Source organism: Triticum urartu, chromosome 4, assembly GCF_003073215.2.
Source record: "Triticum urartu cultivar G1812 chromosome 4, Tu2.1, whole genome shotgun sequence".
In the NCBI taxonomy this organism is placed as follows: domain Eukaryota; kingdom Viridiplantae; phylum Streptophyta; class Magnoliopsida; order Poales; family Poaceae; genus Triticum; species Triticum urartu.
Genome location: NC_053025.1, coordinates 56,969,202 through 56,987,530, shown reverse-complemented (window position 1 = coordinate 56,987,530; position 18,329 = coordinate 56,969,202). Strand labels below are relative to the sequence as shown.

The 18,329-nt window shown below is 45.9% G+C and overlaps 1 protein-coding gene across 2 annotated transcripts; it reads left to right on the top strand.

The window, feature by feature from the left end:
* Positions 1 to 14,784: 14,784 nt before the first annotated feature.
* On the top strand, positions 14,785 to 16,372 carry LOC125553528 (vignain-like). 2 transcript variants are annotated; one of them, XM_048717298.1, is made up of 4 exons: positions 14,785 to 15,280; positions 15,383 to 15,615; positions 15,700 to 15,840; positions 15,954 to 16,372. In XM_048717298.1, exons 1-4 carry the CDS (start codon positions 14,824 to 14,826, stop codon positions 16,215 to 16,217), a joined length of 1,095 nt encoding a protein of 364 aa, XP_048573255.1. In that variant the 5' UTR covers positions 14,785 to 14,823; the 3' UTR covers positions 16,218 to 16,372. The 2 variants fall into 2 exon arrangements, with proteins under 2 accessions (XP_048573255.1, XP_048573254.1); XM_048717297.1 differs by having other exon boundaries at positions 15,383 to 15,840.
* Positions 16,373 to 18,329: the final 1,957 nt, after the last annotated feature.

Below are 18,329 nucleotides of genomic sequence, written 5' to 3'. Positions count from 1 at the left end.
TTCACTACTTGTGTCAATATACCGCGTTTTAGCCCTCTTATTATTCACTTCGCTGAAGTAGGTTTTTTGTTTTCGATTCTTTTTCTGCTCCGGTTTAGTTTGGTTTTTATTTACTTTTTTTTTTCTTTTCTTTTATTGTTTACTTTTATGAACTTTTCTTCAACTTGATGAACTTTTTATCATTTTTTGTGAACTTTTTTCGAAGTTGATGAACTTTCTTTGAAATCCAATGAACTTTTTTTCTAATTCGATGAACTTTTTTCAGAATCAATGAACATTTTTTAAAATCGATGATTTTTTTTTCAAATTTGTTGAACTTTTTCCTTATTCAATGAACTTTTGTTCAAAGTCGATGAACTTTTTTTTTCAAATTTGATGAACCTTTTTCTATTTCGATGAACTTTTTTCAAAATCGGTGAACTTTTTTTCAAATCAATGAACCTTTTTTCAATTTCGTGAACTTTTTTGAAGTTTGTGAACGTTTTTTTAAACCGTGAACTTTTTCAATTCACTATTTTTTATATTTTTGCGAATTTTTCTCTCTTTTGTTTTTCTTTTTTGGAAAAGTCACCGTTGAGGGGGGACTGGGCGACCGGTCAGCTGCACTCGAGCGGGGGGCAGGGGGAACCGAGCGACCAGGGGGAACCAAAGGGCTTACCTTACATGGGCCGGCCCAGCGCAGAAACTCAGTGTGCGCCCGTTCCTCAAGTGGCGCTGAAGGCGCCACTTAGGAGCTCCCGTTCGAAGGGACACGAGACAACCGCCTCAATTAGAAAAATCATGGATTAATAGAATTAATTAAATCCTAACAGAAATCAAGCTAGCTAATGCTGACCCGTCACCACTAATGCTTTATTTTATTTTATTTTTACGTGTAACCACTAATGCTTTCATGTCACTAAACATCATGACGATTTATATTATAAACAGACACGCTTGTGTGGTTTAAAGGGGTTGCTGTCTATGCGGGCATGTTGCACTTGTTAGCTTTTTATTATCTTTGTAGTGTTTGTAAAAAGTATGTAAATTATGATGATAGTAATAAAAATAACGTTTAAACATTTGTGTGTTATAAATACTATGCATACAAAAATTAACTTATTTAGCAAAATTTTCAAGTACTTATAAAGAGTATTGATGCCGTATTTTAGAAAAATATCTTATAAATAAAATAGTATTTCTGATTATCAAAATGTTTGTACAATATATAATAATACAAACATTTTCCAAATCATACATAATAATAATTATTTTGATTCCACAAATATTTGTATAACTATATGCACATTTTTATATTTCATAAATTTGTATTTTAAGAATTTTTCTATGTAAAATAGAAATTAAGACTATATGCCACAAGTGAAAGTTATCACAAATGAATATTAATAAAAAAAATTTGTGTCCATAATTTTGTACAATTTAAATATAAGCCACGAGGTATAATATTTATACATTTACTAAATGATTAATAGTTTTGTACTCCCTCCGTTCCTTAATAGAAGACTTTTTAGCTATTTCAAAATATTGACTACATATATACTAAAATGAGTGAACATACATACTAAATTGTGTCTAGATGCATACAAATCAAGAAAAAACTAAAAGATCTTATATTAGAGAACGGAGGGAGTATTAACTAAATGTTTTCAATATAATCCGCATGTAGATAAGTAAATATTTTTAAACTTACATGAACATCTTTTAAATAAGTTATTTTATTTGTACGTATAATATTTCTACCATGTTAATACTCGAAATTTATTTACTGTGATATTAGTTTACAAACTGTTTACTACTTCTAAAAAAATATAACATGTGTGAAATGGGCTGCACTAACTACAACCCGTTTAAAAGCGACAAACGTATTCCTACACACGGGAGCAACTAGTTAACGAGCGCTTCTCCTGGAGCCTCGCAACGATCAGTGCCACTTGGCGCGCTCTCAGCCATTCGCCACGTGTCGCGCTTTGAACGCTCCCTTCGAATTTTGTTTTTTTATTTTTCCGCACGCGTTTTCGGCTTTTTAAACGGTTTTTCCCGGGTTTTTTTCGATGTTTTGGTTTCCCCCCGATCTTTCGTAGCTTTTCGACAAAAAAAATAAAAAAAAAATGCGTGAAAAAACACGTTTTTTTCCTTTCACAAAAATTACGGGTTTTCTTCCGCGAGAGGCACGGTTGTGCTTTAGCAAGAGTCACGGCCATGCCTTTCAGAACGAAAAAAACGCGTTTTCTGTTTTTTTTTCTTTCGCGAGAGTCACGGTTTTGCTTCCGCGGGAGGCACGGTTGTGCTTTCGCGAGAGTCACGGCCGTGCCTTTCGGAAAGGGAAAAACAAAATGTGTTTTTTTTTCTTTCGTGAGAGTCACAGTTTTGCTTCCGTGAGAGGCACGGTTGTGCTTTCGCGAAAGTCACGGCCGTGCCTCTAGGAAAGGGGAAAATACGCGTTTTCTGTTTTTTTTTCTTTCACGAAAGTCATGGTTTTGCTTTCGTGAGAGGCACAGTTGTGCTTTCGCGAGAGTCACGGCCGTGCCTCTCGGAAACGGAAAAAACGCATTCTCTGTTTTTTTCCTTCCATGAGAGTCACGGTTTTGCTTCAACGAGAGGCACGGTTGTGATTTCGCGAGAGGCATGGGCGTGCCTCTTTCGGAAAGGGAAAAAATCGTGCGCCCGGTTTGGTTTTTTTGCCCGGTTTTTTTCGTCTGTTTTTTTTCGTGAAAAAAAAGTTCGTCAAAATCTATCAACATGGGATCTAGTTTTGAAGATCTCGACGCGAAGAATCCAATGGTGAAAACGGTTCTATATTTGGACGCACGGTTTAAGAGATAAAACGTTTTGAATAAACGAATCTACGAAAAAAGGGAAAACTCCTAGGTTGCGACAAGTGGCGCGCTGCATGTGCGCCACTTGTCGCGACATAGGAAAGTGGAGTGTTCTTTGCAACGAGTACTCCTTAATTAGTGATTTCGCCTACACACCACATTAATCAAGTTATTGTAAGGGCGCTTATAGGCGCCGGCGCACCGGCCCAATAGTTCGGTTGGTCGCGCCCCGACCGCCCAATGTAACTAGCCCGAGCCGTTTGATTTGGGCGCGTTGACTTCCCCCATCTCCTTCTTCCTCTCCCCGCGCATCCCCTGTCGCCCCTCGGCCGCCCCCCGCTGATCATCCCTCCCGGCCGCCGGCCACCACTCCCTCACCTGGACCTCCTCCCTCTGCCGCCCTGCGCTTCTGGATGCGCTCGCCGTCCTTGTAGCCGTCGGTCGTCGTCCTCGTCGCCGCCGGTCCAACAGGAAGCCATCACCCTGAAGGAAATATGCCCTAGAGGCAATAATAAAGTTATTATTTATTTCCTTGTATCATGATAAATGTTTATTATTCATGCTAGAATTGTATTAACCGGAAACATAATACATAGTATGCCTCTACTTGACTAGCTCGTTGATCAAAGATGGTTATGTTTCCTAACCATAGACATGAGTTGTTATTCGGTTAACGGGATCACATCATTAGGATAATGATGTGATTGACTTGACCCATTTCATTAGCTTAGCACTTGATCGTTTAGTTTGTTGCTATTGCTTTCTTCATAACTTATATATGTTCTTATGACTATGAGATTATGCAACTCCCATTTACTGGAGGAACACTTTGTGTGCTACCAAACGTCACAACGTAACTGGGTGATTGTAAATGTGCTCTACAAGTGTCTCCGAAGGTATTTGTTGGGTTGGCGTATTTCGAGATTAGGATTTGTCACTTCGATTGTCGGAGAGGTATCTCTGGGCCCTCTCGGTAATGCACATCACTCAAGCCTTGCAAGCATTGTAACTAATAAGTTAGTTGCGGGATGATGTATTACGGAACGAGTAAAGAGACTTGCCGGTAATGAGATTGAACTAGGTATTGAGACACCGACGATCAAATCTCGGGCAAGTAACATACCGATGACAAAGGGAACAACGTATATTGTTATGCGGTCTGACTGATAAAGATCTTCGTAGAATATGTAGGAGCCAATATGAGCATCCAGGTTCCGCTATTGGTTATTGACCGGAGACGTGTCTCGGTCATGTCTACATAGTTCTCGAACCCGTAGGGTCCGCACACTTGAAAGTTCGGTGACGATCGTAATTAGGGTTTTTGTGTTTTGATGTACCGAAGGTTTTTCGGTGTCCCGGATGTGATCACGAACATGATGAGGAGTCTCGAAATGGTCGAGACATAAAGATTGATATATTGGAAGCCTATATTTGGATATCGGAAACGTTCCGGGTGAAATCGGGATTTTACCGGAGTACCGGGGGGCTGCCGGAACCCCCCGGGGGGTTATTCGGCCTACATGGCCATAAGGGAGAAGAGGAGGGCCGGCCAGGGCAGGCCGCGCGCCCCCTCCCCCTAGTCCGAATAGGACAAGGAAGGGGGGGGGCGCCCCCCTTTCCTCTTTCTCCCTTCCCCCTTCCTTTTCCAACAAGGCAAGAGGGGGGAGTCCTACTCCCGGTGGGAGTAGGACTCCTCCAGGCGCACCCCTTGGGCCGGTCGCACCTCCCCCTCTCCCTCCTTTATATACGGGGGCAAGGGGGCACCCCATGACACACAAGTTGATCCTCGTGATCGTTCCTTGGCCGTGTGCGGTGCCCCCTTCCACCATATTCCACCTCGGTCATATCATAGCGGTGCTTAGGCGAAGCCCTGCGTCGGTAGAACATCATCACCATCATCACGCCGTCGTGTTGACGAAAATCTCCCTCAACACTTTGCTGGATCGGAACTCGAGGGACGCCACCGAGTTGAACGTGTGCAGAACTCGGAGGTGCCGTACGTTCGGTACTTGGATCGGTCGGATCGGGAAGACGTACGACTACTTCCTCTATGTTGTGTCAACGCTTCCGTTGCCGGTATATGAGGGTACGTAGACAAACACTCTCCTCTCTCGTTGCTATGCATCACCATGATCTTGCGTGTGCATAGGAAATTTTCTGAAATTACTACGTTCCCTAACAGTGGCATCAGAGCCTAGGTTTTATGCGTTGATGTTATGCACGAGTAGAACACAAGTGAGTTGTGGGCGATATAAGTCATACTGCTTACCAGCATGTCATACTTTGGTTCGGCGGTATTGTTGGATGAAGCGGCCGGACCGACATTACGCGTACGCTTACGCGATACTGGTTCTATCGACGTGCTTTGCACACAGGTGGCTGGCGGGTGTCAGTTTCTCCAACTTTAGTTGAACCAAGTGTGGCTACGCCCGGTCCTTGCGAAGGTTAAAACAGCACCAACTTGACAAACTATCATTGTGGTTTTGATGCGTAGGTAAGAACGGTTCTTGCTAAGCCCGTAGCAGCCACGTAAAACTTGCAACAACAAAGTAGAGGACGTCTAACTTGTTTTTGCAGGGCATGTTGTGATGTGATATGGTCAAGATATGATGCTAAATTTTATTGTATGAGATGATCATGTTTTGTAACCGAGTTATCGGCAACTGGCAGGAGCCATATGGTTGTCGCTTTATTATATGCAATACGATCGCGCTGTAATGCTTTACTTTATCACTAAGCGGTAGCGATAGTCGTGGAAGCATAAGATTGGCGAGACGACAACGATACTACGATGGAGATCAACGTGTCGCGCTGGTGACGATGGTGATCATGACGGTACTTAGGAGATGGAGATCACAAGTACAAGATGATGATGGCCATATCATATCACTTATAATGATTGCATGTGATGTTTATCTTTTATGCATCTTATCTTGCTTTGGTTGACGGTAGCATTATAAGATGATCCCTCACTAAATTATCAAAGTATAAGTGTTCTCCCTGAGTATGCACCGTTGCAAAAGTTCTTCGTGCTGAGACACCACGTGATGATCGGGTGTAATAGGCTCTACGTTCAAATACAACGGGTGCAAAACAGTTGCACACGCGGAATACTCGTGTTAAACTTGACGAGCCTAGCATATAACAGATATGGCCTCGGAACACGGAGACCGAAAGGTTGAGCGTGAATCATATAGTAGATATGATCAACATATTGATGTTCACCATTAATACTACTCCATCTCACGTGATGATCGGACATGGTTTAGTTGATTTGGATCACGTGATCACTTAGTGGATTAGAGGGATATCTTTCTAAGTGAGAGTTCTTAAGTAATATGATTAACTGAACTTAAATTTATCATGAACTTAGTACCTGATAGTATCTTGCTTCTCTATGTTTGATTGTAGATAGATGGCTCGTGCTATTGTTCCATTGAATTTTAATGCGTTCCTTGAGAAAGCAAAGTTGAAAGATGATGGTAGCAATTACATGGACTGGGTCCGTAACTTGAGGATTATCCTCATTGCTGCACAGAAGAATTACGTCCTGGAAGCACCGCTAAGTGCCAAGCCTGCTGCAGGAGCAACACCGGATGTTATGAACGTCTGGCAGAGCAAAGCTGATGACTACTCGATAGTTCAGTGTGCCATGCTTTACGGCTTAGAATCGGGTCCTCAACGACGTTTTGAACGTCATGGAGCATATGAGATGTTCCAAGAGTTGAAGTTAATATTTCAAGCAAATTCCCGGATTGAGAAATAGGAAGTCTCCAATAAGTTCTATAGATGCAAGATGGAGGAGAATAGTTCTATCAGTGAACATATACTCAAAATGTCTGGGTATCATAATCACTTGACTCAACTGGGGGTAAATCTTCCTGTTGATAGTGTCATTGACAGAGTTCTTCAATCACTGCCACCAAGCTACAAAAGCTTCATGATGAACTATAATATGCAAGGGATGAATAAGACTATTCCTGAGCTCTTCGCGATGCTAAAAGCTGCGGAGGTAGAAATCAAGAAGGAGCATCAAGTGTTGATGGTCAATAAGACCACCAGTTTCAAGAAAAAGGGCAAAGGGAAGAAGAAAGGGAACTTCAAGAAGAACAACAAACAAGTTGCTACTCAGGAGAAGAAACCCAAGTCTGGACCTAAGCCTGAGACTGAGTGCTTTTACTGCAAGCAGACTGGTCACTGAAAGCGGAACTGCCCCAAGTATTTGGCGGATAAGAAGGATGGCAAAGTGAACAAAGGTATATGTGATATACATGTTATTGATGTGTACCTTACTAATGCTCGCAGTAGCACCTGGGTATTTGATACTGGTTCTATTTCTAACATTTGCAACTCAAAACAGGGGCTACGGATTAAGCGAAGATTGGCTAAGGACGAGGTGACGATGCACGTGGGAAATGGTTCCAAAGTCGATGTGATCGCGGTCGGCACGCTACCTCTACATCTACCTTCGGGATTAGTATTAGACCTAAATAATTGTTATTTGGTGCCATCGTTGAGCATGAACATTATATCTGGATCTTGTTTGATGCGAGACGGTTATTCATTTAAATCAGAGAATAATGGTTGTTCTATTTATATGAGTAATATCTTTTATGGTCATGCACCCTTGAAGAGTGGTCTATTTTTGATGAATCTCGATAGTAGTGATACACATATTCATAATGTTGAAATCAAAAGATGCAGAGTTGATAATGATAGTGCAACTTATTTGTGGCACTGCCATTTAGGTCATATCGGTGTAAAGCGCATGAAGAAACTCCATACTGATGGACTTTTGGAACCACTTGATTATGGATCACTTGGTACTTGCGAACCGTGCCTCATGGGCAAGATGACTAAAACGCCGTTCTCCGGTACTATGGAGAGAGCAACGGATTTGTTGGAAATCATACATATAGATGTATGTGGTCCAATGAATGTTGAGGCTCGTGGCGGATATCGTTAACCAGATATGGGTATATCTACTTAATGAAACATAAGTCTGAAACATTTGAAAAGTTTAAAGAATTTTAGAGTGAAGTTGAAAATCATCGTAACAAGAAAATAAAGTTTCTACGATCTGATCATGGAGGAGAATATTTGAGTTACGAGTTTGGTCTACATTTGAAACAATGCAGAATAGTTTCGCAACTCACGCCACCCGGAACACCACAGCGTAATGGTGTGTCTGAACGTCGTAATCGTACTTTATTAGATATGGTGCGATCTATGATGTCTCTTACTGATTTATTGCTATCGTTTTGGGGTTATACTTTAGAGATGGCTGCATTCACGTTAAATAGGACACCATCGAAATCCGTGGAGATGACACCGTATGAACTATGGAAATATGCCCTAGAGGCAATAATAAAGTTATTATTTATTTCCTTATATCATGATAAATGTTTATTATTCATGCTAGAATTGTATTAACCGGAAACATAATACATGTGTGAATACATAGACAAACAGAGTGTCACTAGTATGCCTCTACTTGACTAGCTCATTGATCAAAGATGGTTAAGTTTCCTAACCATTGACTTGGGTTGTCATTTGATTAACGGGGTCACACCATTAGGAGAATGATGTGATTGACTTGACCCATTCCATTAGCTTAACACCCGATCATTTAGTATGTTGCTATTGCTTTCTTCATGACTTACACATGTTCCTATGACTATGAGATTATGCAACTCCCATTTACCGGAGGAACACTTTGTGTGCTACCAAACGTCACAACATAACTGGGTGATTATAAAGGTGCTCCACAGGTGTCTCCGAAGGTACTTGTTGGGTTGGCGTATTTCGAGATTAGGACTTGTCACTACGATTGTCGGAGAGGTATCTCTGGGCCCTCTTGGTAATGCACATCATTTAAGCCTTGCAAGCATTGCAACTGATGAGTTAGTTGCGGGATGATGTATTACGGAACGAGTAAAGAGACTTGCCAGTAACGAGATTGAACTAGGTATTGAGATACCGACGATCGAATCTCGGGCAAGTAACATACCGATGACAAAGGGAACAACGTATGTTGTTATGCGGTCTGACCGATAAAGATCTTCGTAGAATATGTGGGAGCCAATATGAACATCCAGGTTTCTCTATTGGTTATTGACCGGAGACATGTCTCGGTCATGTCTACATAGTTCTCGAACCCGTAGGATCCGCACGCTTAACGTTTTGATGACAATTATATTATGAGTTTATATGTTTTGATGTACCGAAGGTTGTTCGGAGTCCCGGATATGATCACAGACATGACAAGGAGTCTCGAAATGGTCGAGACATGAAGATTGATATATTGGAAGCCTATGTTTGGATATCGGAAGTGTTCCGGGTGAAATCGGGATTTTACCGGAGTACCGGGAGGTTACCGGAACCCCCCAGGGACTTAATGTGCCTTAGTGAGCCTTGGTGGAAAGAGATGAGAGGCGGCCAGGGCATGGGCCGCGCCCCTCCCCCCTAGTCCGAATAGGACAAGGAGAGGGGGGCGGCGCCCCCCCCTTCCTTCTTCTCCTCCACCTCTTTCCCCTCTCTCTCCTAGTCCAACAAGGAAAAGGGGGGAGTCCTACTCCCGGTAGGAGTAGGACTCCTCCTGGCGCGCCCCTCTCTAGGCCGGCCGCACCCCCCTTGCTCCTTTATATACGGGGGCAGGGGGCACCCCATAGACACAACAATTGATCGTTTGATCTTTTAGCCGTGTGCGGTGCCCCCCTCCACCATAGTCCACCTCGATAATACTGTAGCGGTGCTTAGGCGAAGCCCTGTGTCGGTAGAACATCATCATCGTCACCACGCCGTCGTGCTGACGAAACTCTCCCTCAACACTCGGCTGGATCGGAGTTCGAGGGACGTCATCGGGCTGAATGTGTGCTGAACTCGGAGGTGTCGTACGTCCGGTACTTGATCGGTCGGATCGTAAAGACGTACAACTACATCAACCGCGTTGTGCTAACGCTTCCGCTTTCGGTCTACGAGGGTACGTGGACAACACTCTCCCCTCTCGTTGCTATGCATCACCATGATCTTACGTGTGCGTAGGTTTTTTTTTGAAATTACTATGTTCCCCAACAATTGGCTCCTGTACTTGTGAGACCACTATTCATGGTATGCGCTTCGGACCATGAATCTACCATGTTTTGTAAGGTGCCACGCTATGAAATCATCAAAGGCCTGAAAGTTAAGTGGAATCTGCAAAATCCTAGTAGTGTCCACAGGATAAAAGATATCCCGAATTAGTTCCTCAACCCACTGTGTAGTGACCGGATCAATGAGTTCTACCACTCTAGATATCACTGTATGACCTCGAGGTGTTATAACTCTCCTATCTGGACTCGAAGGAATCCAAGGGTCTCTCCAAATATCAACATTCTCCCCTGATCCGATTCGCCAAATGTATCCTCTTTTGAAAGTATTAAGGCCAGCCACAATACTCTGCCAAGTAAACGATGAACCAGTCTTCGGCCCAGCATGTAAAAGATCAGTGCTCGGAAAGTATTTAGCCTTTAGGACCCGAGCACAGCCTAGTTAGTGTTCGCTTTCCTCGCCTAGCTCGCCCTCGTCCGACATGGTCACCTTGCTCAATTGATCTATTTAGAAGAAAATCAGCAGGTGCTGGTTCAGGAAAATATTTACACCCTGTTTTCTAAATAAAATTCAAAAAATTCTTAGGTCAAAAATAGTTTGAAGATTTTTTAAAATAAAATAAAATTTAAAAATGTTCGTGAATTTGAAAATATTCCCCAATTTGGAAAAATGTTCTGTAGTTTGAAAAATGTTCATGGGTTTATTCTTTTTAGTATGTAAAAATCTTCAAAAATTTGTAAAACTTCGTTAATTCAAGAATTGTTCACGAATTTGGAAACATTCGTGAAATCGTAAAAGTTTAAAAAAATTAGGAAAGAGTTCACAAATTTGAAAAGAATCAAATATTTGAAAATGTTCATGATTTTTAAATAATCACTACATTTTTGATGAATTTTAAAAGTTCATGAATTTGGAAAATGTTCACAAATTTGAAAAACATTCACGTTTGGAAAAATAATTACAAATTTGGAAATATTCTCACGAATATTAAAAGAAGTGTTGAGTTTGAAAAATATTTCATGTTTTTATTAAAAGTGAAACAAAGAGAAGGAGAAAAAAGAGTTCATGTCTTTTTCTTTTCTCGGATTTGTTCTGTTGTATACTGAATCATTTTTTCATTTCATGTGTTTTTTTCGCAGAGGTTTAACCCAAGTGTGGTGACATGTACAATATGTTGTCAACCCTATAAAAATCTGCACGAGCTGCTCAGTTGCTTTTCGATTTGACAAAAAAAATCAACTATAAGTGCCGGTATTATCTTTCATTTTGAACCTTGTCCGATAAAAGTTGTACTAGTAAGTTTCTTGCCTTACGTGAGACCTCCTTTTCAATTAAGCACGTTCGAGGCTACACACTCGTGTTTCATATCTTGCCTGACATGCACGCCACTTTTGATTTGAGAGTATACATGATGCTCTCTGCTAAGTTTGTTAATTTGGGCGTGGTGCTTTGCTTCATGAACCGACCTAGACAGATATTTTCATCACTTTTGAGCTAACCATTTGTGCTTTTTTTTTTTGAAAAACTTCAAAAGGAATAAAGTATTTTGCTTTCTTTTTAGTTTTGTTTCCAACAGGTTCTACTGGAAGACAGCCACCGGGCCACATCAATGAAAATTCATCGATGCAATGATCCATGTCCATTAAAGGAGAAGCCGGGGAGTCGAGGAGGACGACGGGGAGGTCAGCGGGCAGCGTGCCGGCGGTGGAGGATACCGCGAAGGCGACGGACGCGCCGGAGAGGGAGACGAGGCGTGACACCTCGCGGGCGGTGAGGGCCGGGTTGTCCGGGGACACGGCGACGCCGACGGCGAGGAGCGCGAAGTAGAGCACGGGCACGTCGAGCCGCGAGGGGGCGAGGACGAAGGCCACGTCGCCGCGGCCGAGCGGGAGCGGGAGCGCGCGCGAGCGCAGGGCGGCCGCGAGCGCGCGCGCCTGGGAGAGGAACGCCGGGTAGGAGACGGCCTCGCCGGTGGCGGCGTCGAGGAGCGCGGGGTGGGCGGGGAGAGGGGACGGCAGCATCGACAGCGCGAAGGCCGGGAATGTGAGCGGGACGTCCGCCGGCGGCAGCGGCAGCGGCGGGCGGAGGCTGCGGAATGACTTGGTTGTGGCGCAGTAGCCGCTGCGGACGTCTATGGCTCCGCCATGGGCGCTGGACATCTTCGACTGGGAAACTCGTGAGTGGGGCGAGGAGTGAGGGAGGCTGCCGCAATTGACAAGGAAGCCCGCAGCAATAAACGTGGGTTGTTCCACGGATTACTGAGTAGTAGTCGTAATCAAGCCTACGGGATGCTTAGATGCGAGTGAAGTCTGATTTAAACCTTAAGTTTGTAGAGCTCGTTTGAAATGAACTCTCATCTTCAAATTCCTAAATTCCATACCATGTATTTTGTAATCCTGGTCATTTTTAACCTTAAAGTCGTATCTAAACAGACAGGACGTCGGTCTCGGATGCGGTGTTGAGCCCGTGTGCAGGACACTGGTCTTGAAAGCAACGGTCTCGGAGGCGAGAGCGTGCTGGTCGTCGCTCCGGCGTCCCGTCCCCGCCCAGCCGCGCACGCCGTCCACGAACTCCCGTTCAACCAGAGAATCCATGTTTCGGTACCTAGACAAATTGTGGGACGAACTGGGCCGCCTGGGGCGCGATGACTCTGAGGGTATCTCCAACGGGACCTAAGGCTAGTCATAGTGGGAGTAACTTAGGTAGTAACATAGCGCACTTCAAGAATTTTTTACTTATGTGGTATATATTTAATGAGGAGAGAGATGTTTAGAGTAACATAATATGTTACTGTAACATAGCGCTTCCCGAGAAAAAATGAGTTTATAAGCTAATAAATGAAGTCATCTATAACACTACTACCATGTTACTTTACACTACAGAGATAGTAATTTAGACTAGTGTCATATACATAACATTAGTATAAGTTACTTCTCACTATAACCAGTCTAAAAGAGGGCGCTAGGAATCTAATCCTGATAGATCGGCAGTTACCATATTAATTCCCAGCGCACGGTCCGGCATCGACGCCAACTTAGGCACCGAGCGCTCCGCTCTTTTCTCTCTGTACGAGATGGCTGGGCGTTCGTTTCTAATCTGTGGAAAGCCCATTATTAACGCTCGTTATTAGCGCTTGCCATTGGAAGTGTTAGCGCTAGAGACCTTTTACCTTTCTTTATATTTAGTTTTTTTTTCCCTGAGTTGGCCTTGCAGCCGACGCCGGTGGCGCCCCGCTACAGAAAACTCTTTTAGTTGTATTCATAATTTTACAACTCGCCTACCATCCATTAATCCATGCAAATAAAAAAAACATGCATGCATGCGGAGTATGCAATCCGAGCTAAGTTAGCAATCGCAGTGTTTCCCTGGCACATCGTCAAATCCCCTCCTAAAAGAGTGTCAAGGCTATAAACAACCGGGATTATGAAGTACAGGGTATAGACTTCAAGAATTTGAAGATGATGGTTCATCTCCGACAAGCTTTACAAATTTAAGGTTTAAATCAGACTTCATCCTCGTCTAATTAGCCTATTCCCTGAATTTCACCTGAGCATCTCTAGCACCTTCCTCAAAAAATTATGGACCTGAGTCTGTGAGCCTCGCGTGAGCTTGGATGAACAGTAAAACATGAAAGAAAATATATTTTTTCGAAATATCCTGAATTTCTTAAAATAAACAATGATTAGTGTTTTGCATGCATGCAAAATTTTGTAATCAAAATGACATTCATGAAAATCGAGGCAAAAAAGGGGAAAAAATCTAGGCACTCAAACAAAGAAGGTGATGAAGAGAGGAAATGCATACTGAAGCAAAGAAAATGTTTTGTTATGCTACACTTGGTTAAAAACAAGCATCCATCCTGTATGTGGAACTGATGTCATGCAGATGCACATGTTTAGTTGAAGCAATCTGGTGAAAGTATAATCTCTGTGCAATATCGCTTCCAGTGATGAGCAAGAGGCGAGTGTTAATGTGAGTGTTTCTGTAGCACATGAGGTGGACTATTTTGGTATCTGCAAGAATTATCGTGTGTGGGTGAAAGACACGTAACGGAGGGGTGAAACAAATGATTTGGAACAAATTCAATTAATAAAGGACATAAAAGATGACGGGAGGAATGTAAATGTTATTTATGATGCAATGGATAAGCCTTCGAGAGGATGCGGCCGAGGAGATTACACAAACAACCCAGGGAAAAGCATTGCCAACAGGTCTGCGATGGGCAGTCGGCGCTGCCGGGAACTACGCCGCCACCGCGGTGTTTCTTTCCAGCGGGAGCTGCCCTCTGCTGGAGGGGCAACTGGGCGACGACGCGACGGTGCCATTGGCGATAGGGGGAGAAGGCGAGATAAGGGGAGGAAACAAATGCATATGCTCTTTCCTTATGACGTGACATGTGTAACCCTAACGTCTCATCTCCAAAGCAAACTCTTAGAACCGGAACTAAAAAAGCCCCTTTACGGCAACGGCCTTACGCATCACACATACCAATCCTTTTCCCTCCATGAACAGAAAATAAATAAAAGAGCCTCGACATATGATATGATTATCTCAAATGTGGCATGCAGAAACTGATCAACTAGATCCACGCCAACACCAGAGTGCTCTGCTTGGCCAGTTCGCGTTCCACTCCAACACTCCTGCACTGCATCCACCAATCTGAAAGCCTTCCTTTCCATTTATTCCGCGGCTTATCCCTAGCTATCCTCCAAAAGTTCATGGCTTCCTTCCCGCCACAGCTCACCTCCGTCCCATCCCATCATCTCGCCGCCATCCACCATGCAAAACCGTAACCAACTCAACTGAAGCCTCTCGATCACCCCTCCAACGTCTATATAAGCCGCGCTTCGCTCTGTATTTCTTACACCGGTCTCAGTCTCACACATACAGTAGGTTGTAAGCCAGAGCGACGGTCACGATGTGGAGGTCCATCTTGCTCGCGGCGGTGGTCGCGCTGGCGCTGGCGCCGGCGCCGGCGCTGGGGATCCCGTTCAGGGAGGAAGACCTGGCCTCGGAGGAGAGCCTGCGGGGGCTCTACGAGAGGTGGAGGAGCCACTACACGGTGTCGCGGGGGGGCCTCGGCGCCGACGCGGAGGAGCGCCGGTTCAACGTGTTCAAGGAGAACGCGCGGTACGTCCACGAGGGCAACAAGAAGGACAGGCCCTTCAGGCTGGCGCTCAACAAGTTCGCCGACATGACCACGGACGAGTTCCGGCGTACGTACGCCGGGTCCAGGGTGCGGCACCACCTCTCCCTCAGCGGCGGCCGCCGGGGCGACGGAAGCTTCAGGTACGAAGACGCCAACAACCTGCCGCCGGCGGTGGACTGGCGGCAGAAGGGCGCCGTCACCGGCATCAAGGACCAAGGGCAGTGCGGTACGTGCATACACTCATGAGTTTCTTTCTTTTCGGCCGTTGGATGTGTCAAAAACTATGTGATTCATTCTGCTGTGGGAGGCCATAAACTGTTCAAATAAGGGAGCTGCTGGGCGTTCTCGACGATCGTGGCGGTGGAGGGCATCAACAAGATCAGGACGGGGAAGCTGGTGTCGCTGTCGGAGCAGGAGCTCATGGACTGCGACAACGTCAACAACCAGGGCTGCGACGGCGGCCTCATGGACTACGCCTTCCAGTTCATCCACAAGAACGGGATTACCACCGAGTCCAACTACCCGTACCAAGGCGAGCAGGGCAGCTGCGACCAGGCAAAGGCGAGTGACAATAATCCCCGGCTTCCGGCCGTTAGCCGAGAATCTTGTCTCAAAATTTTAAAAATCGCATGCCAAATGTTGCAGGAAAAGGCTCATGCCGTGACGATCGACGGCTACGAGGACGTCCCCGCCAACGACGAGTCCGCTCTACAGAAAGCCGTCGCCGGCCAGCCCGTGTCCGTGGCAATAGACGCCAGCGGCAACGACTTCCAGTTCTACTCAGAGGTACGTGATCCGATCCAACTCCGTGCAGTTGATACACAATCACAAATGCCTTGTTCTTGTCTATGCTATGTTCAGTGATGAGTGACAACTCTGATCACCCTCAACGAACGCAGGGCGTCTTCACCGGAGAATGCAGCACGGATCTCGACCACGGCGTCGCCGCCGTCGGGTACGGCACTACCAGGGATGGCACCAAATACTGGATCGTCAAGAACTCGTGGGGAGAGGACTGGGGTGAGAAAGGCTACATCAGGATGCAGCGCGGGGTGTCGCAGGCAGAGGGGCAGTGTGGCATCGCCATGCAGGCGTCCTACCCAACGAAGTCGGCACCACATGCTAGCACAGTCAGGGACGGGTCTCATACGGATGAGCTCTAGATGACATGCATACACGCGATCATTCCGAGTGCGAGCTCTGCGTTGAGGAGAACTGAATCTCCCACTGTTGTGTTATTTACTTTATGCAAGATGTTACCATACGAATGTAATAAGCGTAAGCAAAGGGCATTATAGCAAAAGAATTGCAACTAATTTGTCAAATGAATTCAATGAAATTCAAGATTGGGTTGTATTCAGATATTTCCCTGAACCAACACCTGCTGGTTTTCCCCTGAATAGATCGATTGAGCAAGGTGACCATGTCGGGCGAGGGCGAGCTAGGCGATGAAAGCGAATAGTACTAAGAGCATCTCCAACAAACGCCGGACGCGTCGCGCGTAAAAAATAGATATGCCGCGCGCGCATCGCCTGGTTTGGCACGGCGCGCAGTGCTGGCTCCAGCAGCCGCGCTAAAATGTAGAGCGCGCGACTCGCACAAACAACATATGCATTCGAAAATAGAAGCAAAAAGATCAAAACAAATAAAAATAAATAGTTCAATTTCGTTTATTACAACTTAAACAAACAGTTTATCGTTCAATACAACAAATAGTGCAATTAAACACAACAAATAGTTCAATAATACAATAACGAACGCACAAATCATGATGCTCTTTGTCGTCCATTCCATGCCCACCACTCCTCAATGAGATCCTTCTGAAGATCATTATGCGTTGCGGGACGTCGAATGGCATGATAGGAGGCAACAAAACGGGCAACCCTTTCAGCCCTCCGTTGCACTCGCACGTGATATCCCAAGAGCTCATACTGAGAGTAGTCTACATTTTCGCCACGCTCATTCTCGATTGTAACACCCGGATAATTATGCTACAGTAAAACTCTCCTAATGATGCCATGTCATCTGTGATTACTGTTGCTAAACTTTCGTTAGTTCAAACCGATTCAAAAATCAATTCAAAAAAATGGCAAACAACAAAAGTTTTTAAAAGTTGAAACAAAAATGTTCGGTTAGTGCCAAATATTGCACTGGTATTTATGGTGTAGTAAACACAATTTTACAATATACTTAAATGCCCTAAATTAAATAAAACAGAAAAGAAAAATAAATAAAAGAAAGAAATTACAAAAAACAAAAAAGGAAGCCCCCCTGGACCAGGCGGTCCAGCTCACAGGCCGGCCGGCCCACCTGGCCCATAGCCATCAGCCGGCCCAACCCCCCTGCCTCGTCTCCCTTCTCTGTTCCCCCGACCCGGGTCGGAACAGGGGCGAGTCCCCGCCCAACCGCCTCGCCGGCACCGACGCCGGGAGGAGATAAGGCCGCCACGCCCTCGCCTCCTCGATCCCTCCTCCCACTCGCCCCACTCTCTCCCTCGGTTCATGTGCCCTCCCACCAGATCCTCCTCGCCCAGATCCACCACGGCCACCACCGCAGTCGCCATGGCCGACACCGTCAACGCGCTCTCCGCCGTCCCCTTCACCTAGGACCGCGCAAAGGGCTCCGTCGCCAACCTCTCCTTCGCCCACCACCAGCCCCTCGAGCTCGGCGCCCCTGCATCGACTCCGACGCCAGCTTCTTCTTCCTCGGCAGCCACCGGCGTTCCTCTGCGATTCCGGCGCCCTGCTGCTCCTAACCTTCCAACGAGCCACCGTGTGCTCCTACATAAGCTCCCCGACCTTTCCCCTATGCTAGCATCGTCGATCTCGCCCCCCTAGTTGCCGTCGCCATTGGTGCTGCCCCGCCGCCATGGTGAAGCTCGTCGCAGTGGCCACCGTTGCCGCAGCTCGCGTCCGAGGTCGTCGTCGAGCTCGTGAGGTTCCCAGGAGCCCAACGCGCGCGCGCGAGCCTTCCCGTGCCCCCTAGCGCCGTGCTCGTCGAGAACCCGAACGCGTCGTCGCACGCGCTCGTCGCCGGCACCCGTCCGGTGACCCTTTTGGTCCCTGGCTTGTGCAGTTGTGCTCGCATGCACACGTAGGCCTCGCCCCGCCCTTCTGTTTGCCAAATAGCGCGCCGCATCGCCCATCCCTCTCACGGCCGAACTCCGGCGTCCGCCTCTCTGTTCGCCATCGCCGCTCCGGTGCGTCTCCGGCCACACCACCGTCACCACTAGATGCGGCTCATTGCACTCGTTCGAACGCCACCTCCCGCGCTCG

What these genes read in the sequence shown, in the direction of transcription:
- LOC125553528 (XM_048717297.1), top strand. Translation starts at nt 14,824, where the DNA reads ATGTGGAGGTCCATCTTGCTCGCGGCGGTGGTCGCGCTGGCGCTGGCG. An exon ending in CAAGGACCAAGGGCAGTGCG is followed by an intron (nt 15,281 to 15,382) that starts GTACGTGCATAC and finishes TGTTCAAATAAG; the next exon opens with GGAGCTGCTGGGCGTTCTCG. An exon ending in ACTTCCAGTTCTACTCAGAG is followed by an intron (nt 15,841 to 15,953) that starts GTACGTGATCCG and finishes CAACGAACGCAG; the next exon opens with GGCGTCTTCACCGGAGAATG.